This window comes from Penicillium vulpinum (genome assembly GCF_028829585.1).
Source record: "Penicillium vulpinum strain IBT 29486 chromosome Unknown utg000004l_segment0_segment0, whole genome shotgun sequence".
Taxonomy (NCBI): domain Eukaryota; kingdom Fungi; phylum Ascomycota; class Eurotiomycetes; order Eurotiales; family Aspergillaceae; genus Penicillium; species Penicillium vulpinum.
In genome coordinates, this window is record NW_026643244.1 from 1,277,404 (window position 1) to 1,304,453 (window position 27,050).

At 48.1% G+C, this 27,050-nt stretch overlaps 10 protein-coding genes across 10 annotated transcripts; 4 read left to right on the top strand and 6 right to left on the bottom strand.

Annotated features, from left to right (window-relative positions):
- Positions 1-488: 488 nt before the first annotated feature.
- N7479_009042 (uncharacterized protein) lies at positions 489-1,607 on the bottom strand (the record flags this gene model as incomplete). Its single annotated transcript, XM_057256735.1, has 1 exon — positions 489-1,607. One exon carries the CDS (start codon positions 1,605-1,607, stop codon positions 489-491), a length of 1,119 nt encoding a protein of 372 aa, XP_057104193.1.
- A 1,570-nt stretch (positions 1,608-3,177) lies between these two features.
- On the top strand, positions 3,178-5,427 carry N7479_009043 (Acyl transferase/acyl hydrolase/lysophospholipase; the record flags this gene model as incomplete). The annotated part of the gene is made up of 6 exons (XM_057256736.1): positions 3,178-3,415; positions 3,499-3,667; positions 3,717-3,893; positions 3,951-4,479; positions 4,539-5,024; positions 5,086-5,427. The coding sequence occupies 6 exons, from the start codon at positions 3,178-3,180 to the stop codon at positions 5,425-5,427; spliced, it is 1,941 nt and encodes a 646-aa protein (XP_057104194.1).
- A 1,267-nt stretch (positions 5,428-6,694) lies between these two features.
- N7479_009044 (uncharacterized protein) lies at positions 6,695-8,916 on the top strand (the record flags this gene model as incomplete). The annotated part of the gene is made up of 4 exons (XM_057256737.1): positions 6,695-7,193; positions 7,416-8,264; positions 8,314-8,396; positions 8,452-8,916. The coding sequence occupies 4 exons, from the start codon at positions 6,695-6,697 to the stop codon at positions 8,914-8,916; spliced, it is 1,896 nt and encodes a 631-aa protein (XP_057104195.1).
- Positions 8,917-10,011: 1,095 nt separating this feature from the next.
- N7479_009045 (MFS transporter) lies at positions 10,012-11,928 on the bottom strand (the record flags this gene model as incomplete). Its single annotated transcript, XM_057256738.1, has 6 exons — positions 10,012-10,199; positions 10,258-10,330; positions 10,383-10,703; positions 10,771-11,376; positions 11,434-11,543; positions 11,595-11,928. The coding sequence occupies 6 exons, from the start codon at positions 11,926-11,928 to the stop codon at positions 10,012-10,014; spliced, it is 1,632 nt and encodes a 543-aa protein (XP_057104196.1).
- Positions 11,929-13,422: 1,494 nt separating this feature from the next.
- Positions 13,423-15,765, bottom strand: N7479_009046 (DUF4246 domain-containing protein; the record flags this gene model as incomplete). The annotated part of the gene is made up of 1 exon (XM_057256739.1): positions 13,423-15,765. One exon carries the CDS (start codon positions 15,763-15,765, stop codon positions 13,423-13,425), a length of 2,343 nt encoding a protein of 780 aa, XP_057104197.1.
- A 1,827-nt stretch (positions 15,766-17,592) lies between these two features.
- On the bottom strand, positions 17,593-17,968 carry N7479_009047 (U6 snRNA-associated Sm-like protein LSm8; the record flags this gene model as incomplete). Its single annotated transcript, XM_057256740.1, has 2 exons — positions 17,593-17,894; positions 17,944-17,968. 2 exons carry the CDS (start codon positions 17,966-17,968, stop codon positions 17,593-17,595), a joined length of 327 nt encoding a protein of 108 aa, XP_057104198.1.
- Positions 17,969-18,739: 771 nt separating this feature from the next.
- Positions 18,740-20,124, bottom strand: N7479_009048 (putative proline-rich, actin-associated protein Vrp1; the record flags this gene model as incomplete). The annotated part of the gene is made up of 2 exons (XM_057256741.1): positions 18,740-19,930; positions 20,008-20,124. The coding sequence occupies 2 exons, from the start codon at positions 20,122-20,124 to the stop codon at positions 18,740-18,742; spliced, it is 1,308 nt and encodes a 435-aa protein (XP_057104199.1).
- Positions 20,125-20,360: 236 nt separating this feature from the next.
- On the top strand, positions 20,361-21,632 carry N7479_009049 (uncharacterized protein; the record flags this gene model as incomplete). The annotated part of the gene is made up of 1 exon (XM_057256742.1): positions 20,361-21,632. The coding sequence occupies one exon, from the start codon at positions 20,361-20,363 to the stop codon at positions 21,630-21,632; it is 1,272 nt and encodes a 423-aa protein (XP_057104200.1).
- Positions 21,633-21,857: 225 nt separating this feature from the next.
- Positions 21,858-22,703, bottom strand: N7479_009050 (60S ribosomal uL1 domain-containing protein; the record flags this gene model as incomplete). Its single annotated transcript, XM_057256743.1, has 3 exons — positions 21,858-22,329; positions 22,444-22,621; positions 22,685-22,703. The coding sequence occupies 3 exons, from the start codon at positions 22,701-22,703 to the stop codon at positions 21,858-21,860; spliced, it is 669 nt and encodes a 222-aa protein (XP_057104201.1).
- Positions 22,704-24,471: 1,768 nt separating this feature from the next.
- N7479_009051 (uncharacterized protein) lies at positions 24,472-26,648 on the top strand (the record flags this gene model as incomplete). The annotated part of the gene is made up of 6 exons (XM_057256744.1): positions 24,472-24,714; positions 24,956-25,241; positions 25,295-25,408; positions 25,539-25,804; positions 25,867-26,262; positions 26,319-26,648. The coding sequence occupies 6 exons, from the start codon at positions 24,472-24,474 to the stop codon at positions 26,646-26,648; spliced, it is 1,635 nt and encodes a 544-aa protein (XP_057104202.1).
- Positions 26,649-27,050: the final 402 nt, after the last annotated feature.

A 27,050-nucleotide genomic window follows, 5' to 3' on the forward strand; every position in this document is an offset into this window, starting at 1 on the left:
AAAGAGATAACATCTAAGGATTTTAAGGAAAGCAGAAGAATAGGAAAGAGAAGTCTGAAGGGCCACAAAATGCAGAGGGAGACAAAAAGAAATAAGGAAAGTGAATGTAAAATGATAGAAATGAGTGCTGTCATTGTGTGTTCGCCTGTTCTCTTGCCGTTGGGTTGAAGCACGGAGGAACTTTGGCAGGCGATAGAAGGCATTCCGCTTTTTATATACTGGTCCAGCCAGGTACATGCCTGTATGAAATATAAAGTTCTGACAGCGAGAGGATGTTTGCTTCGCGATATCAGATATCACTTGGCAAACGTGGAAAAATGCTTAAAGAATCGAGGGAAAATAAAACAACAAAAAGGCAAATGCTGGCTGATCTTGATGCTTCAAACGCCGTATTGTTGAACCGTATTGCTAAACCCCCGGGAAGATGAATGGAAGAGAGAGGTAGGATGTTTTCGAGGATGAGTGTTGTAGAATGTTTGAAAGGCTTTTTAGATGTCCATGCTCCAACGCCATGGGCGAATGGGCTGGAATTGACCCAGGCCAATATCATCGCGACTGTCGTCGTTGATCTCTAGGTGTAGCATCTGGACCTTCTTGTTGTCGCGATGCATTGTGGAGAGAGTCTTCGAGATATTTGGGCGGTAGATCTTATCACTGTCATCTGCGGCTTTCGATTGAGGGCGGGATCCCGGAGTGTCGGGATATCTCCATGAAAGACTTTGAGAGTCATCCGAGTTGGTGGTGGAGAACATAGAGTCAGATCGAGAGTGTAAACCTGGGTCTGGGCCATCGGAGTCGATACGGAGTTGAGCCAGCGATGACCGACGAGGTTGATGGTTCTGAGTAGTGTAATCGATAGCACCGTCACCAGTCTCGCTGCCGATTCTTTCGGTCTCGTTTTCCCTGATCACATCCTCCTTGATCACATCCTCCCTGATCACGTTCTTGGGAGACCGGGATAAGCTGCCAGGTCCATAAGTGGCTTGAGTCGGCGAAGTGACAGTGGCTTCTGCTTTACCAGCCATAACTCGGGCGCTTGGTAGCGGCTGGATCATCCATCTGGTCTCGGCACGGCTACATGGGCCACTAACGATGGGCGTGTGGAGGTCGTTCACAGGCGGTACGCGGGGGATATAGTATTTGGAGGTTTCGTTCGGGTCTGCACGACCACGTCCAGAGAATCCAATAGACGATCCGCGGACTTCTTGTTGTCCCCATAGAGGCTCATCTTCCCGTTGGTATCGCATGGACTTCCACTTCTCGCCGATTGGATGCATCAGGCCACCACTCTTGTCTTTCTTGAGTTGTGAGCTCTGGTCGGTATTCCAGCTGTCGGTTCGTTGAACATTGCGGTGGCCGCGACGGGCTGGGGGACCGGGTCCTAGGGCGATTTCCTCTCGCCACCCTACATTTGTGCTGAAAGGGGTTGGCTGTGCGAATGGACGGGGTTGGTCGCTGACGATTTCGTTGTTGCGTCGTTCTTTCTCCTTTTCCCGCTGGGCTCGGGCAGCATCTTTTCTACGTTTGTGACGATCGACATTTTCGGCGCAGGGGGTGCAACTTGCATAGTAGAAGACTGCGGACTGCGCGCCCCGAAAGAGCCACATGACTGGCGTGGCGGGGATATGGGCTGGTTTATTAGACTGATCTGGAAATAGTTGTAAACCGTCGTTTAAGACGGACTATCGGCCCTGAAAATCTGTTTGAATTGACTCGGTATTCGCTGGTTGTGTTGTAGTGATACTATCGAACACATGAAGGGCTGAGCGGATAGGGGGAAAATCGTGGGCAGAGGCGGAATAAAGGTAGACGTAGGAATTGGAGATCGCCCAGCGATCTGTAGACAAAGAGGGTAAAAAATAGTTGGAAAGAGAGAAAGAGTAAGAAAAAGGAAGTGGGAGGTTGAAATGGCAATTAGGGGAGGTCAGAGGGGCTGTCGGTAGTTTCTGCCTGAGTGTTTCGCCTTTAGTTTTCTTTGATAATCTTTGACTGTTTGCGGCCTAAACTTGGCACATATAGGTACGTACAGTAAACCCAGGTTATAAACCAAATAATAACGAATATTTGGTTTTAATGATCGAATAATGGTCAATTAATCCATAATAACGAATATAACCCCTTACTACTTCGTACTTCTGTAAATAATGTACGGGGATAATGGACTGCCGAGTGGGGCCTTGGCCTATCTGGCCGCTTTATGAGTGCAGGCTCAGCCCTGTATCACTGAGTATATGTCAGCATGGCCAGGTGATCACTTACTTAATTCGGTCACGTGTATAACGACTCCGATACTACTATGTGCTAGAATTGCTTAAGTGCATAGTGATATTTGGGATGAGTATCACATTATTGCGAAAGGAAACTTGAGAGAGCCATTCTATACTTGGAGTAGCATTGATACACGCAGTCGATAGCTTAGATCTCGTTAGAGTGGCTTGATAATTCCGTATCCACCCGTGGACTTACCCAGAACATATTCTTTTTCCTTTTTCCCTCTTTTTTTTTTTTTAATCTGGGTTGCTGATGCACTACCGGATATAACCCAAATTTGTTTCTATAAAAAACAAAAATCCATCATCATCGTCGTAGTTACCCGGCAAGAGCTTCCGAGCCTTATGCAACGCTCTGCCCGGAAGACTATAATATATTATATCTAGTCTTCAAGAGTTGTAGCAGGTTCGTCGACAATAATGATATATAAGCACCGCTGGGCGATCTGGAAGTGCATATTGCTGAATCCCAATATAAAACACAGGATTGAATGGACAGATATCTGAGCTGCGAAAATCAGGATCTTCAACCCCATTGGCATATGCAAATTTTGAAGCAGTTGCGATTGGATCATTAGGTGGCCAGATCGTAACTGTAAGATTTCAGGGCCTGCTCGGGGTTTATCTTGTGCATCGGACTTTTAGGTTGTTGTTGCGCAACTCAGTGAGGCAACGAGAAGGTTCCTTTGAGTAACGGGTGAGTCGCTTGAGGCTGCACCTCATTAGTCCAAAATGGGATAGCGCATTCGGGCGAGGAGGACCCCGCCTCGCACCATCCGGCCCCAAGAGCCTCCTGCTATTTAACGTACAAAGCTTGGTAGCAGGAAAAAACATAGCAACCCGATGATATCGTGCTCTATATATAGACATAAGCAGATTCCCACCGATTGCCTCCAGGCGGAACGCAATGAACACGATAGCGTCTCTGAGTCCTTCCAGAAAGCCTCAATCGCAAACGCAAGTGACCTCGTCCCAGCTGAAGCGAGCAACATGCAACTTATGCCGTGAGCGTAAGGTGCGCTGCGACCGGGAAAAGCCAGAGTGCCATCGCTGTCGCAAATCGGGCCAGACATGCGTCTATCCCTCTGACAAGACAGACAACGACGAGATCAAGTCGGCGTTGAATCTACTTCACTCCCGTCTGCGTAAGTATACTCCAGATGCTGCCTCCCTAGTGAATTTCTTAGTGTCAGTCGCTTTTTTTTTGGCTTTGTGCTTACAACGGTAGTACAAGCGGAAACGACGCTCCAGGAACAAGGCCTACAATTCACGACTCAGTCTATGAAGCCAAATTATGCCTTGCCCCAAAGCTCTATGTCACAGAATTCCCAGTTTGTGTATGACCTACTGTCACAAGGTGATGACATGGACTACTCAAATATGGAGTTTGACTTGAGGTACGCTCTTCTATGATTCACTCCAAAGAGCTATATCCTGTGCTGATAGCCTCTTAAGCAACTTCCATCAGCCACCCACCATGATCGATGTTGTGAACAGCTCTGGCACAGATGGGACTCCTTCGGATCTAGATTTGGATATGGCCAACCTAAAAGACAATCCCCCAGGCCCCACATTCAACCCACTGTTCGAGCAACCCACTCCCTTTAGCGGCTTGGAACAACAGTACGTACCCCACCATGAGAAAAACACGAACATCCCGTCTAATTATGCGCCATGCAGATACCAGCCGTACTTCGATATAGTGCAGAAACACATGATGCTAATAGACCAGCAGGAGTTTTTGCAATCCGTCGTCCCAATGGACACGCACCAATGCATGGCCCTAAAATATGCCACAGCTCTATCTGGCTCCACTGCGTGTGGAGAATTAGCCCTAGCAATGGAGTCGTACATAGCAGCCCGGTTCCATCTGGAACGAGCCGAGAATCTAGCCGATAACTCTTCTTTCTTAAATCATGAGACGGTTCAAGCTTTGCTTCTTGTTGCGAGGTTTGAATTTACTCATATCAGCGGACCGAAAGGGCTTCTAACCATAGCGCGTGCTATGCAGTTACTAAGCTTGCTGGGATATGATGTGCTCGATCAGACCTCAGCAGAAGGCGAACGAGATAGCTCTCAGATGATGCTGCCAAAAACACATAGCCTGGGACATATTCAGATGCTACGGCGGACTTTCTGGATTGCATTTGCGATGCATTGCAATGCCACTGCAAGTTTTTCATGCTGTATACCAGTTAAAGACAGTGGGGTAAGCTTGTATTGGTTAGGAGTTGCCGCTTTCCTTTGTGACCAACGATTTCAAACTAGATCGGCACCGCAATGCCAGTTCCCAACCCAACAATAGACTTCGATCCAAGCCAGCACGTCTATCTTTCCGAAGAAATTACTGACACCATGGCGAAGGGACTTTCCGTCTTTTCCCTTTTTATCTTCGCCATGAAACTTGTCGTTGACGGAGACCGCCACCGCCAATCCACCAAGAGATACGTACGGGACAACGCATCTGACTATAATTTTTGCCTTGTCCACGAGAAGATCGGGGGAGAAATTAAGATCATGTCAAAGTCCCTCTCGGAACAGGAGTTCCTCGGCGGGCCAGATGATGAACTTCGCGTGCTCACTTGTATCATCATCATAGGCGCTCGAATAGACTGGTTCAAGACGGCTATTATTGGATCTCAGAAAGCTACGTTTCTAGGTCCTATTGCTAAAGAATATCGTACTTCGTGTGTTGCTGTCACGAATGCTATGTGCGACTTGCTTCTTCAGGCCAATTTTACTGATGCGAAACAAGTACGTCTTTCCCAATTTCTTCTTACACCATTTACCATGTTCCCGTTCTTGAATATTACAGCAGACCATCTCAACCAAAAAACCGTTCACTGACATGCGTTCTACTACCTCGAAGATCCCCATCTGCAAAGAAATGTCGCTCTTCATAATGCGGCCGCTAGCCTTAGCCGCCGAAATCCAGCTCGACGTCCTGCAAAACCCACAAGACATGAGCTATAACGCATTCTCATCGACGCGTGAGATACGACAGAACCTCGAACTTTTGTGCAATGTCATGGTGGTGTGTAAGCCTGCGACTGGGGAGTATGACCCTAAGATTCAAGCATGCACAGCGTTTCTGGAGAAAACAAAGTTTGAAAGGGTTTTTAATTCAGGGCTGCTAGGAAATGGTGTCGGTATATGAATAGGTAGGGCTTATAGGCAGTGGAGTTAGGAGAATAAAAGGGAAATTATCTGTGATTATGGAACAGCAGTCTGGGTGTGAGTGCATTTTCTGGTGTTCCGGGGGGTATGGATGCGATTAGTATAGACAACTCATGATATATCAGACATTATGATTTCCTGAAAATTGGCTTGTCTTACTTGGTTATCAGTACCAGCAAGATTCCCCATGTGGTAACGAAAGCTCAGAAGAAGATTATACGGAAAAAGAAAATCAATATCTGGCCTACTTTCGCAAAACAAGCCCTCCAAGTACTGAAGATCTCGAGCCGTTCCAGAGCTGACCAGCAAGTGGGTAGATGCCACGGCATGTGCCCGAGTGCATATCAAAAAACAAGGTAAAAGACCAACTATGCTAGAACAGTATGTTCCAGCATGTCCGGGACCGATATAAGTAGCGCACAAACGTTAGGGGGCAGGTAGACGGGACGAAGTCTGAACCCTAACAAGAGAAAAAGCAAGTCGTGTTATTCCAAATAAACATCACAAGACAGTCAAGTAAACATCACAAGATAGGCAAATAAATATCACAAGATAGTCAAATAAACTCACAAGATAGTAGATGAGGGAGAGGGGATGAATATATTCTATTAACCTAACTCCTGCCGTGCCATTTACATCTGCCACCACGTGTAATAGATATACTTTGACTACGTAACAGTACGTATACGTCCGAGCCAGTGCTTCCACTAGAAAGGTCAGATACCAGTAAGGATTGGTACGACGGGGCTTAGCTTTTAGCGCACTCGGTCTTTCACCAAGTTAATACACCGACACAGCCGGGGCAAGGCCCGAGATAGTCGGGCGTGCAGCGTGCTCTGTTGCAGCGCGTGGGACCAAAACGAGGCCTGGTACCAACTCGGAGTAACATGGCTATACTGTGATCATTTAGTCTAGTAGGCAGCCAAGTGATCGGGATTGTCACCCCTAAAGGATCAGGCGCTAGGTGAGAAATTGCATAGTACGTCTCCACGAGAAGCGCTGATTTTAGGCGTGTGGGAGGGGGCCTCGATTTTGGTTCCGTTCCAAAGGAACCACCCCCGATCGATCAATATGAGATTGGCGGATTACCTATAAGTAAAGATGTTCTTCGCCAAACTTTAGGAAATAGATCATTACCACTAAATCTGGTTGCGAATAACTTTCTCTCCTGAATCAAGCCTCTAATTCCCACCAACTTGCAAGCTATTTTAACCTCCTGCAGTTTTCAAACTCTCGGCTCCTTAAAAATGACACCTACCACGTCTAAACCTTCGCTGATAGTCTTTGGACCTCAGAAAGAGCTTTCCTCTCGAGATGCCATCGACCAATTGAGACGGGAGATCAACCAGAATCCTCAACTATCCCATGTCCTCAATGCCGCAAAGCACGGGGCCGAACTGTGGAAACCCCTTGCCAACTTCGACCCTACCCTGAACCATATTCCAGGAGCCAAACTGCTGGCCGAGCTCCAGGAGTGGGTTGTAGGAGATGGCCCTTTGCCAAGTTACAACTTCAACACATTTCGTCTTCCGGTTACCGTTCTTCTCGAGATCGCTCAGTATTTCCACTACTTGAGGGAACTGAATGTGGTCAGCCCTCATCGCCTCCTCCTTGGGGGCGTCAAAACTTGTGGTGTCCTGGGCATCTGTGTTGGATTCCTCAGCGCAATTGCGGTGGCTACCTCGGAGATCGAAGCTGAGATCGCCTTCACAGCTGCCGCAGTCTTTCGCCTGGCTGTCATTATCGGTGCTTATGTCGACAATAACTAATTTGGTATACAAGGGACAAAGGTAGGCTGTATTGCTGTTCGATGGAAGGGAGATGAAGTTCATGAAAAAGATATCTCTAATCTTGTCAGCACCTTTCCAAAGGTATTTCTATTGCCTTTCTTGCTAAACTATCAAAGCTGACGTAATGGAAAGGCGTATACATCATGCACCATTGATGCCAAGTCCATAACTGTCACAGCCAGCCTTTCTGATATACCCAGACTGACTGAAAAGCTGCGAGCAAATGGCTCCCATGTGACCACTGTCAGTGTAGAAGGGGCCTTTCACTCGGACATCTATACCGCTGCTGTGGAAAGGATCAAGAAGTTTGCGGTGGACCGTCCAGATCTGCATTTGCCCAGCGTTAACAAGCTGCAAGCTCCACTCCGTTCTACCGTGGACGGTGAAATCATCACCAGTGGATCCCTTCTCCAACACGCTCTCGAGAATGTCTTGCTGAAGCCGGCTGCGTGGTTCAAAACGGTGCAGGGGGCAGTTTTTCAGCTGAAAGGTTCTAAAACAGTTGCGTTTGCAGGATTCGGGAATCATATTCCGGCTTCGCTTGTCAGTGGTGCGGGTTTGTATGTCTTGGATCTGAATAAGTTGACTGTGTCAAATCTCGACGGTTTCCCCAATGGGACAAGGATAAAAGGGACAAACAAGCCAGGAAATGGAGTTTCAGATGCGCAAGACTCGGTGCCCTATGAATATCCTCCTAACTCTATTGCTATCGTCGGTGTGTCTGGCAGATTCCCCGGAGCAGATTCATTAGATGAACTTTGGGAACTGCTGCTATCCGGCAAATCAATAGCCGAACCAGCCCCCGTTAAAAGACTGCAACTACCTACAACCGGCGAGTATGCGAATAAAAAATGGTGGGGCAATTTCCTCCGCGACCCTGATGCCTTCGATCATAAATTCTTCAAGAAGTCACAGCGAACTGGTGGACAATTGGCAATGTCATTGGCCTGGACAGCTCCGCAAAGAGGGTTGAGGCCACCAGAGGCAATCTTGGCATTTTACTGCCCGACGAACTATGAAGATGACTGTAAGTTGAAATCTCATCTTCTTTGAAGGGAAGTCTAACCTCTAAATAGGGTGGAGAAATCCCATCCAGCCCATCGGCGCAGAAGATTGGGGAGATAAATACGATCTGCTAAAAGCAATCCAAGATGAGCCCGTAAGTTTCCCCACTCCATATCAAACCCGATGTCTTAACTTAACCAACCGAAAAGATCACCAACTACGGTGTCGTCGGTGCCTGGGAGCCACTATCGGACCCCCGTATCCGTACTGATCTCCGATGTCGCATCGTGCTGCACATCAACTGGAAAGCCCAAACACTCCCCATAATTATCGGCGGCCTCCCCAGCAAAAAGAACAGCGCAGGCGTTAACATTCGAGACTGGAACACTCTCCCACAGCCTTCTCTAGATGAAATTGTCCGAGTCAGTCCACGCGCCCAGATCTTGCGGGGCAATTATCATACGCCCACATTCCTCATTCATGGAACGAATGATGATTTGATCCCTTGGCAGCAATCTCAAGGTACTTATGATGCACTTCAGGAAGCAGGAGTCACTACTGGTTTGGCTTTGATTGAGGGAGCCCCGCATATATGTGATTTTAGCAGTAATCCCGAGTCAGAGGGTTGGAAGGCGGCGATTCAGGGGTATGAGTTTATTAGTAACTATGTGTGAGTGGAGTGGTGGTGGTAGTATATGAGTCGGTATCTGAACCATATTAGATGTAATGAGAACATTCTATTTTTCCAACAGGAGAAGAAGTCCTTTTAATTCACCATTGTGTTTGCTGTGCAGCCTGGCAGTTGGCGGATATGGTTATTATCAGCAACCTCATAGAAGACAAGAGCCTGCATTTTGAACCCCATAACTTATTTTTCGTATCCTTCTCTGGGATGTTGCGGAGAAGTTGGATCCGTTCCTTAGTAGGCTACGTGCCAGGCGCCCAATACATCTTTACTGTGTTGGTGCATCCCAGTCAACGATAATTTTCGGTCAACGATAAATGTTCAATATTAGGTATCTTTTGTATACGCGTGTTATACAAAAGGTACAAAGGTTTTCAAATTCTCAACTTGCATTTTACTCAAGCCTCAAATCATTGAAAAAATAAAAAAGCGTGGTAAATGGTATATGATATAACCGTGAGACTTTTCTAACACTAAGATTAATTCGAAATAATGTAGAAGCGTGAGAAGCACATTAAAAAGACACCATATATAAAAGATTGTATATACTCCGTGGAACTTGAATGTTTACTTTATTATAATCAATATTTCTGGTTAATATTAATACCAGATTAGCTAAAATCCTTCTAGATAATATAACTATACAGACCTATAATTTCCCTACCTATATCGCAGGTTGAGAAAAATTTGATTTTTGATTTTTGAACTTTTTGTACCCTTTGTATGATATGCCCATACAAAAGATACCTAATTTTGAACATTTATTGTTGACCGAAAATTATCGTTGACTGGGATGCACCAACACAGTAAAGATGAGTGTCTTGGGTGTTTGGAACGATTACAGCCTCAATTTGCCCTCCTTCCCCTGTGCAATCCATAACAGTCTGGAAACATCGCAGTCAAGGATGTTATACGAGGCAAGACGACTTTCCTCCCCAATTCTTTTTCTTATTATCTATTAAATATGATACTAGATCTAACCAGATTTCAAAGAATTTAATCTTTCCGAATCTCAGAATCGTCAGTTCCAGGCCGCCGTAGTCTTTCACGCCAAAACACGCATTTCTCTAATAATGTACAGCCATTAATAAACTTGCGCGAATGTACTCCTAGCTCTCAGCTTGTCACCATACTTCCAAAGAACCAAAATTCCAAAGAAACAGGCCCACGTCAAGCCAGCGAGGACGCTACATCCCTTTCCAATACCTAGATTGGCGAATAATGGTTGTGAGAAGTGAGTAGCAGCACAAGCCACTGCGCTGCGCAGGAATGCTGGGAAGCTTGTTAGACAAGGCCTGTTTGATAACCCGGGACAAGACTTCCAACTCACAGTTTGCAGCAAACAAGCTCGCAGCATAGCGAGGATACGAAATTGGAAGATAGATGAAAATACACATCGTAATCTAGAAAAACTTTTAGCATACGGATATTCTCACGGCTTGTCAGTCCACTTACCACAAAGACACACGACATGTATAGAACAATTCCAATCGTGGGAACAACCCAATGAATCCAATCGCGAGATGTCCAAGCGAAAATAAGGATTCCACACGGCGCAATCAAGGCCGCAACAACGGCAGGGAGAAGTCGATGTTCAGGGGAGCCGATTCCATTATTATAAGTGTAGGGCTCATAATGGAACTTGACAAGCGCCAAGTATGAGCTGGCCCCGAAGAAGCAGGCTACAACAACGCACAGAAAGATGGTTCCCATAATACCCATCGAGAACCCGTGAATCTGGGTGAAAACAATCGGGAATGATTCAAAGTATGAGTACTAAGCGCCATTTGTTAATTCACTCTTCTGCAACCAATCCCTAAACTTTTGCTGCCCCGAGACTTACAAAAATACCGTAGATAAGACCGGTGTAGACATTAATAAAGGCAACTGACGGATCCCTCAGGGTAACCATGAAAGGCGTAGTCAAATACCCACCGAGAAGGGACAGGAAGTGAGTATTTCCTTGCTTAATCTCTGAATCCGATCGAAGATTCTCATTCTCGGTGGATTTGCGTAGGCGCTTGGCCCGGTTCAAGAGAATGAAGTCGGCATTGGTTTCTGGGAGGAAAAAGAATAGAAGAATCCAAGTAAAGCCACAGAGAATGAGAAGCTCATACATAGACCACCTCCAGGAGCTCAGGGGCACTGAGAATCCAGATAAAAGAGGACCTAAAGCGGGTCCTGCTAGAGTTGCACATCCCCAGAAAGTGAGACCATAGGGAATTTTCGGGAAAGAAAGGATATCACCAGCTGAGGCTCCTCCTGTTGCTAGAACTGGGCCACCCAATAGTCCCTGAAGAAACCTTAAGACAATCAATCCTGCAAAATTCGACACGCGAGAGGTCACAGCGGTGATAATTATGAACAACGTAAACGAAACGAAGTACGGGATATTCCGTCCAACTGCCGGTATTTCCGACAAAGGGCTGAAAAATAATGGCCCAACACCCTAGAACGGCCATTATGAGTTTGGACATGTCTGCCGAGGACAGGGGGATATACTTACATATCCTAAAACATACATCGAGAGTGCCAAAGACGATTCTTGGACGTTCACACCGAAAATCTCCACGAAGATTGGCTGAGCTGGAGTGATGATTGCAGATCCACAGTATACTATATCTAGTCAATATAAAAAAAATGTTACGAAATCCCGCGCCAACTGACCAGAAAAGGTAAGAAGGCAGATCTGTGAAAAAGTAACAATCTTCTTTGCCAGTGACCACATCTGCGGGTTTTCAGGATCGGTTTCGCTATACCAACTGACAGTCTGGTAACCAGACTTTGACTGGTCTGGCGACGACATAGGCTCAGCCTTCTCCACATCGGCATCCGTGTCTGTAGAGCTGCTGTTCGCTTGAGGTGTAGGTACTTCAACTGGTGTTTCTTCCGGTTGATACTGGAATCCAGCCTTCTCATCAGGGTAAAGAAAGACCCGGGGACCGAGAACTAATCGACAGAGCTGGCCAAATGGCGCATCGCGAACGCTGAATGCTGACATGGTCTTGAATCAAAAACGCTCTAACAAGCACTTTTCAGCTCAGGTTTGGTAATAGAGTGAGAACAATTTTGAGCGTCACTTTCTGGCTTGTGTTCAACATAAAATATAGGGACATTTCCTCCCATCACTACATCTTTACATCCCTTTCTCGGTGTTGCAGCCGAAAGGGACTCATTTCTTTGTGTACAAGGGTATAGGGTAAGCTCTGAACTGGGACATCGACCTTCCCGAGCTCCACTCGGCAAGCAAAGAATAGGATCTCCAGAGTAGCCACGATCATATTGGCTGTGAATCTTCGAACATGCTCGGCCGGCCCCCCGACTTTGAAGTGACACATCTGCTCGGCCGAGCCCCCGAGCCCCCGAGCCCCACCAAAAGATCCCTGACACTTTCAGTGGATTTCCGGCAGATCTCCAGTCTCTCACTACATGGACTCTAGGGAGTACCACTTCGAACACTAGGGATCGCAGGATATCGAAAAATGACTGACTCATTCGCTGTGTTACCGCGACCGATGCAATGCGAAGGAGTGGGCTCTCTTGTACCAATTCTGGTTGAAACCCCCAAAGTTCGTGGTATCCCCCTTATCACATACTGAACATTTTGGCCACTTCTATAGCTCTGGGAATCTCATACCAACGAACGACTTGAGTATTTTCTGCAATCAGAGGAATCCCTCTTTTATCCACAAGATGTAAAATTTGTCTCCCTGCTCGATTCAACTCACCTGGGACATCAGTGGCGGGTCATTCTGTGACTGTGTTGGCTATTAGTGTTATGATTGCCTCCACCATGCCTCCCAACCCTTGTATCGTTCTTTTTGGACTGCATTTGGGGTAACTTCTTATCTAACCCTGATGTTTTCGATCATCGCTTCTTTGGAATCTCGTAGGGAGATAAAGTCAATGGACCCACAGCAAAGGCTAGCATTGCAAATCGGTTATGAGGCAGTGGAAATGGCAGGGTAATATATATTGGGTCCGAGAGCAGGCTGCAGCTCTCCTTCCCCTGATATGTATAATACGAAGTGCAATTCACTGATCTGACTGATTTCTATTCAGATGCGGCTGGTCGAAAAGGAGAAATTCCACGTCGAGAATTCCTTGTTCTTCACTCAAAAGGGATTCTATACTCAGATCCAAAAGCAAGTTTAGCTACTCTAGCACTTCCTCATCCTCAGGCTCAGACTGAAAGTCACATCCACAGGAGGGTGCGAGCTTGGTGAGGCTCTTGCTCTGGTCGAGGTGTATATAGCTAGTTTTGTCAATATAGCTCTCTCGGCGCATTCTCATTGTACGCTTGTTATAAGCTTCAAGGTTACAAAGGCTAGTAGTTCAGCTAAGAAAGGCTTTCTTTGACATGAGCTTGAGAAGTGGGAATCTATTATTTATGCGTACAAGTTACTGGTACTGATTTCTCTAGTCACCACACTGAGATAGGTTTTTTTTCTCTCCGGCTCCCGATAAACCTTTTAGTGCATCCGATGATATATATTCAATAATTGAAGTGTGGATAATCCATCCTATTAATCCTGACTAAGTTGTTCCAGCGATGCTCTTTCAAAAACGCGTTGCGGTGCCGCCGGGCTTCCGGCAACCCCATAGGCCAGTTGTCTGTATTTTGCATGATCTCATCAATTATCTCTTGGGGTAGTCCAGCGGTGCTCAGGTCCTCATCTACCGCTTGTGCCCACCAATGGTGCTGCTGCGGGGGCACATTGCGGGTGGAGCAGACGCGATAGTGAGGGTCAACCAGATACAACGTGATGGAACGATAATGCCCCGGACGGCTCGGATCAGCCAGGGAGAAGGGCTCAGCGCGGTGCTCTAGGAGGTTGGGAAATGCGATCAAACGCCCTTGCGAGACCGAAACTGCACCTTTATTCTGCCATGATCTCACTGCATGGTTATCAGTATCGAGGTCCCAGCCATCATATCCCAGGATCTCCGCTACTTCATTCAGATCTGAGTAGCCGTGTTTCCCATATCTCCGGGCCGGCTGCAATCTGGGATGCCGCCTTTGCTCTTGCTCTTCATCCTCCCTATATCGATAAAAGCTTTCATCTAGCTTGGTATTCTGACGGAAAGAAATCTGGGGTTTGGTGATATTATTGATATCGTATGCAAAGATGGCGACAGCTACCACATGCTCATTGAGCTGGCCTTCCATGTGCCAGTCCGTTCCTCTGTAGTCCTGGCTGTCAGGGGTGAGCTCGATGTTCTCCATGTTTACAATTATTTGCAGTCCTTGCGAACGGAAAGTGTCCTGGAGCCGAATAGTATAGGGTTTGTGGGGAGGCGTGACTGGCTTGTAGGGAATTTTGCCCCAATCCTTCCGCTCGCGGACGAGATCAACCACAGCTCTCTCATTGTGGCGCCCCGTCTTCCACTCTTCATAAGAAAACGCGGTCCCTGGCTCTGGGTGGCGGACGCGCAGCAGCCGCTTGACCTTGCGTTCGATTTTATCCCAGGTGTATTGCTGCCAGTCCTCCGGGGCAGGAACGGGAGTAGCCGATCCATCCTCTGGGAGCTCGAGATACTCCTTTGCGCGTTGCCAGAGGTTTGAATCTGGGGGCGGCAACTCCTTGTCTTCGTTCCCCTCCACGTCTGTAAGGCATTCCAGCTGTTCTTGTGCCTTTCGGTGCCTTTTACGGCCCTCATCCGTGTTGTCTCCCGAACTATTAAAGAGTGCTTCTCGGGCTCTACGGTACATCCCTTTCCGCGCCTTTGCTGGAACCCGGAAGGCGAGCAGCCATTCGGGAAGCTCATTCTCCCATTCTACTCCATACGTAATAATCCGTAGCGGCACCGGCCCCAGCTGGCCTTGATTCAGGATATCGCTCCAGCCGCGCTGTCCCTGCACCAGACAATCGTTCCACAACGGGACCGCCCGGCCCACCAGCCCTTCGATTGAACGATAGAGGTCCTGGTGCATCGGGTGCAGATTGTTGATATATGAGGTGAGGCGCATCTTCGTCGACCCTGCATCCCCAACAAACTCCACTTCACACGGCAGAGCCTGGTAATTCGCGCTCCATCGATAGTGAGGTGCTGTTTTAGAGTCGGCATGCACCCCCAACAAAAGCTGCCGCGACTTCTCAATCCGTCTTTGGACATCTGCCGAATCTGTTCTCTTGTCAATATGAGTCGGCGCAAGGGTTGTTGCTCCTTGATACGCGCCCAGCACATTCTCTACCTCCACTCGAACCCCATCAGTCAAAACCAAGCTCCGCCCATGGACCAGCGGAAACAAGTTCGGGTCGATGATACTTAATCTACACTTAGACCGCCAATCCAACAACCCGGATTGCATGAGGGTCCGGAGCACCGGTAGCACCGCACGTTGGAACTCACCAGCCAGCTCCCCCGTTCGAAGCGCAGGAACATGATCAGACTTGCAAACGCAGGACCCAGTGTCCAGCACCTGGATATGTCTCTTCTGACGATATTCGGTGGCCTTATCGCGCAGTTCCCGCACGCACCAGGCCCAAGCCCGGTCACTCAGCAGGGGATTCATCGTGATGGAGGTGGTACTGTTTTGCCGCCAGCACGCCACGACCGCATCGTTGAAGATGTCGACATGCCAGTTCGGGAGATCAGTCACACGGTTCATTGCTGTAGTCATGGCCAGCTCACGTGCCGTGACGGCGGGTGCCTGACGCCACTCTTCAATGCCGTGGGCAAAGCGCGCGTCGGACGGGAGCTCATAATGCAGAGGGATAGCGCTAAACCCGGGCACGCGGAGCAGGCCGTCGCCGCTGTTGTCAAAGGCAATGATGATGGGCTCGTGGATAGGCCTGTGACCATCGCCAGTAGGAGAAGGAGGATCATCGTCCATCTTGTGAGAGGGAAGAAGATTTTCTGTTAACTGAAATAAACCCGAGAGAGGTGGGATGGTGAGATAAGGAAAGCGGGGGGATGGGAAGTCTGACTCAAAGAGAAATGGGCGGCTTTAGCCTTCGTCCCCGAGCCGACTAGATTTAGTTGAAATCCCTTTGGGAGTCAGTCTGTAGCGTTAAATTAGCTTCATAGACTGTTTAGCTCAAAAAGAATAGAGCTAGCTTATAGGCCCTTGGAACTCTGTTAAAGGAGCCTAGTGGGCTCTTGGGAACACGCCATTCTCAGGAGCTCATCGGGGTATTGTCGGTGGTGCTTTGTTTTCGGCTTACAAGCTACATAGCAGGGCGAGAAAGATATAACTTTATACGCTCAGGGAAGCCTTCGGCTTATGCACCCATTGGTGAAATAAGCGGTTCACCGTCGTCACTTGCTAGACCTGATTCCATCAGTTAGCCTTGTTACAGGGAAGTGTGCTAGATCTTAGTAGCAGTCCCAGAGCCCGATTAGTGATATCCGGGCTGGTAAACGAAATTCCAAGGTGGATTCTCAGGAACATGGGGTGAATTGGGAAGTTGATAGGTCAGCTGAATGGCCCTACACTGTGCTTTTTTCACTTGGATAGGGATGAGACTACTAGGTTGAACAAGTTGGCGACGACAGTCCTTATTTGATAGAATGACAGGTGGTTTAAATGGGGAAGGGTAGCCCTATATTCAGGGGCGTGCTCAATTCTACCCGGTGATCAAAAAGCGGCAAGAAGTGAGCACTAAAGCGGAAAGGTCTCGGGTACAAGACATTATCTAGTACATATGCAAATGTAAGTAGTTATATGTACGGAGTACAATTGGCTGACCGACTACTTCTTTTGAATCTTCAAAGATCTACATATATCCTATATTGTACACCTCACACATTGCCACATCAGCCTCCTAACTTAATGCGCCAAGGCCCGGCAGCGGCCTGAGAGACCAGGGTCACGGAGTACAGTTACCGTCTGACTTGAACTATTCCGTACATATATGTGCTTTTTATTTAACGTGACTGCCTGTTCTCTATATATGGATCTCTTTATCTTGGATATATTTTCTTCTTTTTTCCTTTCTAGGAGGTACTACTTATTTCATAATCTGTACGGAGTACTACGTACACCGTTGTAGTAGCCAGCCTTGGCATCCTCCCGCGTGGAGTCAAGAAGGAATGTGGCTGCAAACGGTCAGAAATTAATTACTCTATTCTGAAAAGAGAAAATTGGATTGGTAATTCATGTCCTTATTATCGAATCATACTGCCGATGTAAATTCACATTCTTCTAGACCGAAGAACATAAGGGTCACCCGACATCTCATACTTGAGAACATGGGAACTCGGGGTAAGGCAAGTAGATACCCGCCCCTTGTTGTAAATCCACTGTCTTCGTGCCCATCGTCTGTGCTCGTGGCCCCCGCAAAGTCACTCGAGGAACAAGAATGCCGAGTTGATGGCGAATCCCCATGTGTAGCCCCATCCTTCATGTAACATGCCTTGGCCATTGCATAATTACACATCGAAGATGCCTGCAAATCATCGATAGCTCGTGGGATATCGGTGTAGGCTCGCAACGGAAAATAATCAAAACATGGCGGATCGACATCCAACACCCAACGTATCTCCGCATCGTAGGGCCAAGGGCCAAGCCTGCAACGGCGGATTCAATAGTAAAAGAGCCATGCAACGTTGGCAAAACTCTAGGATTCATCGGCTTGCTGAATCGTTGTATCGCAATGCAAATGGTTTCCCCACAACGCCCGAAAAATGACAATGGAAAATAGCACTGTGCAAACCCCGCTCATGCATTCTTCGTGTCTCGGATTACATCGCCCTTCACCTTGGTCCAGTCGATGTCTGCGTCCATTTTTTCGTCTATTTCGCCGCACACCACGACATTGTCGCCGCGGATCAGGTACAGACCATGTTCAATTTCGGTAGATGGCTCGTCGTCGTCTGGAGTGCGGATGATGCGTTCAACGGTATTAGCGAGGACAAGATTGGTCGTTTGGTCGGTCGACAGAAGATCGCCGATCAGTGTGCGGCCGTCAACTGTGAGGATGAGGACTTTTTCTGTTCGATCGAGGTTGGTCAGTACATGGTCTATATATGAGATGGCATGTGCAAGCAATTCGGCTCATGGGAAACTCACTATTGACGTAAAAGTGGAGAGACATGGTGGATGGGAGAGCGGCAGTTCAACAAGGTGCAAGGGTATCTCAATTTTGCGTTGATCGGGTACAGGTAGATGTACCGCTACGTCGGTATCGAGCTGTGTCTCGAGCTCGGTGATCTTTTCGGGCCTGAAATAGCTCTCTTGCTTCGTGTGAACAGGAGAGAATTCGTGGATTTTCGTTTACTTCAGAGTCCGTCACTTCGCGCAAAAAGTGTTCGCCAAGGCAAAGAGCCGGGTTGGTCGTAGTCGATCGTAGCGAGACAAGGTTGGCTTGGTGAGATTCCTTAAGCTCGCCGAGAGAAATCAAAGCTGTAGAAGCTCTGTTCAAAGTCCGGGGGCCAATTTGATGTGAGATGATCGCAATGGCGCAGAGCGGGTATGTGCTGTTTGTCGAATCTCAAGTGAAGATTGCGAGAGTCCTCCTGGGTGATAACAGTGAAATTATGGAATGACACGAGTCGATGATCTCGACCGATAGCGAAAAGATTGGTGGCAGCGCGCGTCTAGGTGCTTCATAGTTGTTTTCGACGATGGTCGATTGACATCCCCGATTTGATCACGTGCGGAAGCTTATGGGAGAGGTGGATACCACTTCATTTTATACTGTTTAAGGGAGGGATATGAACGAGCTTAGTTGAAAAAGATGGGGTTTGTTGTACAAATTTCATTACAGTGACAATGAGCTACATAGATGACTCTAGTTCAAAAGGATTTATGTATAAAAATTCACTATGTGTGCACGATATCGCCCGCAATTTCCCATGCATTCTAATCAGCCTCGTAAAGCACTCAGATCCAAAGGAACACTACTGCCCCTTCCAGCGCGGTATCGGCGCTCTCCACCGATAAATTGCCGCGGTTTGGAGAGCAGCCCCTCACTTTGGAATTTGAATCGCACGTCTTCTATTTGGACTGGGCCATGTCCATTTCCTTGTGTTGGAGGGTTTCGTGAGCCTGGTGCAGGCGATCCACCATTGGAAAGTGTATAGGCGCTAGGATCTAGCGCTGCAAATGGTTCGTGAGAGACAGGGCGAGAGGAAACAGGGGATGGTCGGGATGGTGGCTCGCTAGGTGGAGCTATAGGAAGTGAAGTCGGAGGCGGTGGTGGTGGAGCACCTGGGGCAGCTGATGGAGGGGGAGGGGGAGGTGCCGAAGGCAAAGAATGTCCCAGGGCGGAACGGGCAGCCTGTGCAGCAATTGACGGTGGGGCTACTGATGGGGGAGGGGGTGGTGTCGATCTGGAAGCAGCCGGCGGGGGAGGAGGTGCCCGAGTCGCGGGTGCTGATGGAGGAGGTGGCGGGGGTCCGGACGGTTTTCTCGATGTAGGCGGTGGTGGAAGCTTGCCCGGTGCTGGAGGTGGAGGAGGCGCGCGTGGAGGTGGCGCTTCAGGGGCCTTTAGGGCTGGCGCTGAAACTGTAGATGAGGATCGTGAAGTAGGCCTCGGGGGAGGCTTCTTCAAGCCGGCAACCAAAGGATTGACCGGCGGTGCAGGTGGGGCAGGCGGCAAATCAGTCGATGAGGGACGAGGAGGCGGCCTGGCGCCGGGGGGCCTGGGAGCTGTTGGAGGCTTGGGAGCTGGCGCAGCAGGTGGTCGGCGTGCACCTTCGGAATCAGAGATATATGGAGAGTCCCGATTGGCACCTGTATCGACACCTCCACGACTGCGTAACTTGGGAATGCCACCAGCAAATATACCTCCTAATTGAGGCGGCATTACACTGGCTGCAGCATCTGCTCCAGAAGTTCCTTCGCTGTTACTTCGTAATCGATTCGCGGCTGGGCCGGATGGTACAGGCGGTGCAAGTCCGCTTGGAGGTGGCCTTGCGCCAGGAACAGGTGGCGCACTCCCGATAGGAGGAGCAGATGAAACACCTCCTGAGCCTCCGACTATAGGTGCTGATCGGTCATTGGTAACAGCCTTCTTCAGCCTGGCGCCCTTATGGATATCAGAAAGAAGTGCGCCCTATATAGGTTAGCTACTGAATTACTTGGGCAACAAACTGTTTGCGTCCATGAAAATTGAGCACCCGATATACCTACCCGGTCTTTAATCTGTCCTTTAGGAGGTCTGCCTGGGAGGGCTCCTGGAGGGGGCGGCGGGGGAGGTCCGCCCAAACCTCCCGGCGGCGGCGGCGGCGGGGGAGGAGGAGGTGGCATGGTTAGGGATCAGTAACGAGACTATCAGGTAGACGGTTGCATATAATTCAGAAAATAATCAGGTCGGGGAGATGTATTCCTTGAATTGAAGGAACATGGAGTTGCTAGGCAGAGAAGTAGTAAGACGTCAGGGTGCGAGTACGGGGAAGTGGACAGCGTAGGGGCGAAGTCTCCGCCTGGACTCTCCCATCGGAAAAAAATACAGCTGCCTCACAACGTCACGCATCACCAAAGCCATGAAAAGAGTTATTTTAACAGCCAATAAAGGGTCCCGGTCACAGGGCCCGATCTGTCAATTATGTCAATTCTCGACTTCAGCACCCCGTCGTGGACTCCCTATCACGCGTCTACCCACCGCTCGCTCAAGTCGAGCTGCGACATCCAATCTCCGTTTACAGCCTCCGAAACGAACCGATAAATTGATATTGGGCTCTACTACACTTATTTCCCGTCGATATGCTTCCGCTGCAACCGCTAAGACAAGTCCAGAGGCTGCAATCAAAGAGATTGCGCGGGATGCATCTGCCGTGCATCAATCAAACGCCGTCGCTTCCAATGAGGTGGTAGTAGAATTGCTACAAAGGTGCCAGCGTGTCGCTGAGTCTCTTGTCTCGCAAGAACGGGATCAAAGCGAGGGGTCCTCAAAGGGCGAGGGCAACGCGATCTCCTCTTTACTGGACCTGGAGGAGAAACAAAGCGCTGCGAATAGCAAAGGCAAACCACAGTCCTCACAACACCCGGACCCACGACTAGCAGATTCAGTCTCAAATATTGCCATTGAACTTTTGAAGGACGAGAAGGTCTTCATCTCGCCTGAAGCTCTGGCCTCCTGCACCGAGACCCTGACTCTGTTGCGACGGGCCGAGCACTTCCCCGAGATCTTCCACCTTTACGCCTACAAGCCTGTCCCAGAGCAGAACAGCTCTCCAGTGAAGTTGCTGAAGGCCAATCCTAAGAGTATCAACAGCGCCGTTCCGGCGGAGTTGGCTAACATGGCTCTTGATGTCGCCATTGCACAGAAAAACCTCTCGCTCGTGCTAGCCATCATCGACAACACTTTCTGTGCCCCCGCCTTCCACCGCGCGAAGATCTTCAAGAAAGCCGGCGTCCCTATAGCAGGCCTTGCAGCTGCCCCGGCTGCTTGTTATGCTCTTGCATCATTCGCCGCGACATTCCAGAATACAATGGATCCCAACGTAGCGACTGGCATTGCGTTCGCTGCTACATTGGCTTATGTTGGCGGTACAGCCTCCATGGGTATCTTGGCCATTACCACGGCCAACGATCAGATGGAGCGTGTGGTCTGGATTCCTGGTATCCCTCTCCGGCAACGGTGGTTGCGCGAGGAAGAGCGCGCTGCCATGGATAGAGTTGCTGTGGCGTGGGGTTTCAAGGATCCTTATATGAGAGGCGAGGAGGTTGGCGAAGAGTGGGCCAGTCTTCGTGAGTTCATTGGCATGCGGGGCATGATTCTGGATAAGACCGAATTGATGGCAGGCATGGAGTAGTCTGATTCCCTGTTATGTGTATTATAAGAGTGTCTTGTTTCGTTTCATACATAATGAGCTATGTAAATTACAACTCTAAGATTGATCTACAGCTACATTATACGAGAGGTAAAACTACGATATTGAGATAGCAAATTGAGACCGATCATGAGCTTCATATTTTTTTCCAGTCGTAAGACTACATAAACCCAGTTTTCAGGCCCAAACTAGAATACACCGGCGCAGTTAAGCGACAGATAATCTAGTAGACACGGTGGGGGGAGACATGGAAGCCTTGATGACAAGACTGCCAACGTTCTGCCAGCCCTTCTTGAGGAGGGAGACAAGGTAGTTGATGGCGAGCATGAGGTTGGCAACAAGGGCCTCCTTCTCCATCTCGACGTTGCCGATGGCAACACCGAGGCACAGAACCTTCTTGAGCTGGAACTTGATGGTGGACTTGACGTCGGTGACCTTGGCGGCCATGTCCTCAGCGTGGGAGACGGGGGTAGGGAACTTGCCGGCCTTGGACAGACCGGGACCGAGGAGACGGGGAATCTGCTTGATCAGACCCTCGGAAGCAAGGAAGGCATCGTACTTGCGAGCAAGCTTCTTGATGAGCTTCTTGTTCTTGTTGAGCTTCTTGAGATCGTCAACGGACATGGCATCGATGCTGTGGTGCTTGGCACGGTCAAGATCGTGCTGGTCACCAAGAATACTATAGATTTCCTCTGTTAGTTTCTGTGTTCATTTGAAATTTAGATATCCCTCGCGGCTGAGCATCGCGAACAGATGTAAATTTTGCGTCGCGGGTTGTCGAGAGTAAACGCACCAGATGGCCATGTTGGGGCGGGGGACGGTAGGCAGCTTGATGGTGCCAGAGAAACGCTTATCACGCTGGGGATCGTAGTTCTTCAGGCCGATCTGAAGCTCAACGGTCTCGTTGAAGTTACGCTTCTTCTCATTGAGAGAGTAGTTGAGAAGGTTCTCGACATTCTGGCGCACTCCGGCTGTAATGAGACAAGGCAGTTAGTGGCAAGATCAAGTAGGTGAGAGTATGATTTGAAACGTACCGACTGTGATCTTGGACATGATTGCTACAGTCTTCCAAAAGAAGTTGATATTCTTATGGTATGGCTCTGCGCTGAATGCTTGAGAAAAGAAATTGTCGAGGGCCGGGAATTTCTCCGCTTGTGGGTGTGGACTGGAGCTAGTCTGGATTAGGATTAGCGGTGCCCTAGATTTTCTTTGCTGACTCATCCCAGGCCTGCCTCGTCTTGGAGCCTGAGGCATAAATTTGGAGCAATCTTCCTCAATAATATCAGCAAAACATACCTATGCTGTGTCACTGAGGATAATGTTTATGCCATAAAATTATTTTTGGTTAGATGAATCTCATTAAGGCCGTCAAAAAGTATCTCGTAGGACAACCTTTCGTACCATCATCATCACGCTGGCAGGTTAATCCATACATCCACGGATACGGATTACTTCGCCCTCACTTCAATTCCACTCGCTCCTACTCCGTACAAAGTATCGCATTACCAACCGTCGGCTCGGCTTGGGTAACGATATTCGTAACCCTAACATCTCTCAGTATTGCTCGGCCATGTTAACATTGCTGCTGCTTCAAGAAACCGTCGAGTCTTATCTATTACGGTTTTCCCGTTATGTACTTCATTTTGCAAAATGCTTGTCGTTACTCTCAGAGGTAATTATTTCAAGTATTAGATTGGACAGGTCTTTACAAGGTAAGGGAACACCAATCGTGGTTGTCAACCCGTCGGGTACGCAAGAAACGAAAAAGAGCTGAACTGATACCAAATTGGTGATTGCCCTTGGAGATGGGGGCCAAAGTGATAAATGTCCGAATGTTAAGCACATAGATCGCAAAGTACTTATACGTCAGAATTCCAAGCTACATATGTACGTATGGAGTATGATTGATGTAGATAGGTTTGTTGTACTCCGTAGGATGTACAAAATAGAAACATCAACCCGATCGCCCCGCCACATGGGCGACCCGCTTATATAGTAGCGATCATTACTTTATTATTTATATTGTATCATTGCTATTGAAAGGGAAAGGGGACCGAGTCATCTCATAATGCTATTGTGCGACAATAGTGGTCACGACTTCATGTGTTCTTAATTACATTGTGTTGTGCATATCTCCGAAGGTCTAGATCAGCCACAAGCACGAGCCTGGATTAAACAGGTGCCTAATAGTTCAGCTGAGGAAATAAGTCATTTGCACAAGCTGACATAAATTGTATTAATTGTCGAATACATATACAACCACCTAGAAATATTCTCAAGACTTCTAGTCCTTTGAACCTTACCCGTGGCATAATATATATAAGTCCGGATGACCGACCAATACACAAGCTTTTGTTAAGTAGACAGATATGTAACACAGCAGCTTACAGAAAAAGCAAACAGCGACCTATTTTAGGAAAAACACCCAACAGGTGAAACGAACCCGACATGGTCTGCGGGGGCTGCAGATGATCGCAGCGCTTAAACGTGACTGGCGGCAGTGTCAGCCCCAGATGACTGGTCACTTCACCCCTTTACCCCATCGATGCCGAAAGGTTGCCTCGGACTTTGATTTAATTGAGGCACCCGAGACTAGACTATTTAACTTGACTTTCCGCTTATTTTTCTGTCATATATTCCGGGTTTGCTCTGTACATTCCATAGTTAAGGTTATTTATATGGCTCTTCGCCTGACCTTTTCCGACAGCCCCCTCCTGACTTGCCAGCTGATCTTTTGATTATTGGCTACCAATTATTAGCTTATTTACCGGTCTTCCCCTCCGAATCCAGCATTTGGCAAACTGCCGTGCTTTGCTTCATCATGTCCGATACAACAGACTCACACGAGTCAACTGCGGCTCAGGATTACTACTCAAGTTTTGACAATGAGGGCTCGTTTGTGGAAAAGTTCAAGAATATCGACGATGAGGCGCAACATTCAGCTGCCATGCTCCGCCTAAAGGACCCTCTTACTCAGAATTTTGTGCTTGATTTCGGGAACGAAGAGGCATGGTGTGCATTTAATCTAGGCACCGACGAACTGAAACTATTGCTCAGCAAGCCAGTAAGTTTTGTTTATCAGGTTCAACTAGTTTATCCAATATCCAAGTTCTGACATGATACAGAGAGGCAGATGTTTCGGTACAAGGTGGATGTACGAACTAAGTTCGCACATGTAGTTGGATGTACACTGACATCGCGATCATAGTAATATATGGGCACCAGAGGAACAGAAGGAAAGCATAAGGGTAGAATGTTCAATTTCATTCACATCTGAGCATTAATAACTGACTGGGCATTTCCAGGCGATTACCAAACAATATGGAGTGTCCGAACGACTACAGGGAATGATGTGCGCGGAGCCAGTGGCTACTGCGCACGAAACTACACCTACGCCATTACCAACCAAGAGACTCTCGCAATCGACTGTTGCGCCGTCATTCCGTAACGAAGTAGACGACCCGGAGAATGCACTCAAGCATCTTGCCGATCTAGACAAATCCCGCGACTCAGCGTCATTCAAGAATCTCACCTTTTCACAAGTCACGGATCAAATATGGCACTTCTCTTCTGTGGATCATGGTCCTCGATGTAAGTATACCACACCAAACTTGAGTCAGGGTAAACATTAAATCATCTACCAGACACATGTATCGGCTATAATACGTTGTTTGTGATTTCCAAGCTATCACAATCAAATGGCAAAGGTCTCCCAGATGGAAAACGGCTTTGGACATGGCTGATCCAGTGCAATGATGGTATGAGCTGCACGGCGACAGCCCATTTTTCGTGCCTCAAGTGCAGCCGCTGATTTTTTTTTTTCGGAAGGCACAATAATATCAATCCAAGAGAACCCATTCCCAAGACGAAAGGCAATGTCGATAGAAGAAGCCAGGCCAGTCCTCGAGATCGTGCGCAGGAACATCCGCCTTATTTTCTCTGGCGTTTCGAAACAGCACTTAGCCAGTTCCGAGAGTGAGTCTCTCATCACCATCCGGGTGCGACATTTTAGTGACCTCGGACCGGATCAAGCGAATATCAAGCAGGAAGATGGACCAAGTTTGCTTTTCTACTATATCTTCGATGACTGGGTGTCAAGCTATGGACTTATCGCAAAGCGAGAACACAAATATGGTGTTGCTTTAGATGAATTGGTGAGCGTCGTCCTTCAAGCACGTGTTATTAATTTGTTGCGATTATGGCTAACTCCACGCAGAGAGGCCAAATGCTGGAGCGTCCGATAGTGGAATTGGTGGATGAGTTGCACTGGCTAGGCCGACGACTCGCAGTTCTCAAACGATTGTATCAGAGCTATGAGCTTATCATGCGGCGACTGTTGCAACGGCAACGCATGCTCCGCGACGAAGCGCGTTCGTCTCAACCAGCCCCAATGACGTATGGAGCCACCTTTGGCGATCTGGAGTACGCGGATATGCGCCAGTCGAGTATCGCGAGCAATTCCATTTATCCCAACGTCAATGAGAAATCGGTCGGGGTGCAGCTGAGCTCAACGGCCGTGGCGCGCTTTGAACGGTTGGTTGATCGCATCAATCTGTACTGTTTGAGCGAGATTGAGAACTGTCTCAATGAGAAAGAGACCTTGACATTCCTGGTGAGTGATTTTTCCCTTCCGACCTTAATTCCGAGTCCTCTGCTGACACGGCCTAGAATTTCAATTTGATTGCGCTTAAGGATTCGCAGGCTGTTGAGAAGCTCACTCGGATCACTATCTTGCTGGCTAAGGCGACTATTTTGTTCCTGCCGGTTAGCTTGATGAGTGCATACTTCTCGACGGAACTCATTGGTGTGAAGAATGGATACACCAAGGCTGATTATTGGGTCAGTTTCGCTGTTATCTTTGTTGCATCCATCTTGGTCTTGACCGTTTTCGGTTATGCCAGCGATACGATGGAAGGTAAAACGATTTATCGGTCCATGATACGAACATTCTTCCGGAAGTCTCGTCAAAAAATAATGCGACGACCAGAGAGGCAATAAGAACAAAACATTGAATTCCAATGTTATTGTTATGGGTAGAAGTGAACCAAAGAGAGAGATTGTAGGGAAATTACGGTAGACGATAAGTGTTGTCGGAGCCTATCAGACACAGTGGGACCTGGGTCTAAGCCTGGGGGTCCCTTTGGTATTTCATTTACGGGACCAACACGGTGTCCTCTTCAAATGTTCCTAGAAAATACATATGTATACTTTACCATATAGCCCATATAGGCAGAAATATTATAGTCATACCACATATATATATCAAGATGTATAGCATCATAAGTTGCTTCTTTTGTAATTTCTCAGCCTCATTTTCTTAGGTTGCGTGCTCTTCAAAGTAAACAGGTGACGAAGACTACGCCCACCGCCAACGGTCTGCGTATTTCTGCGTATTCAAAA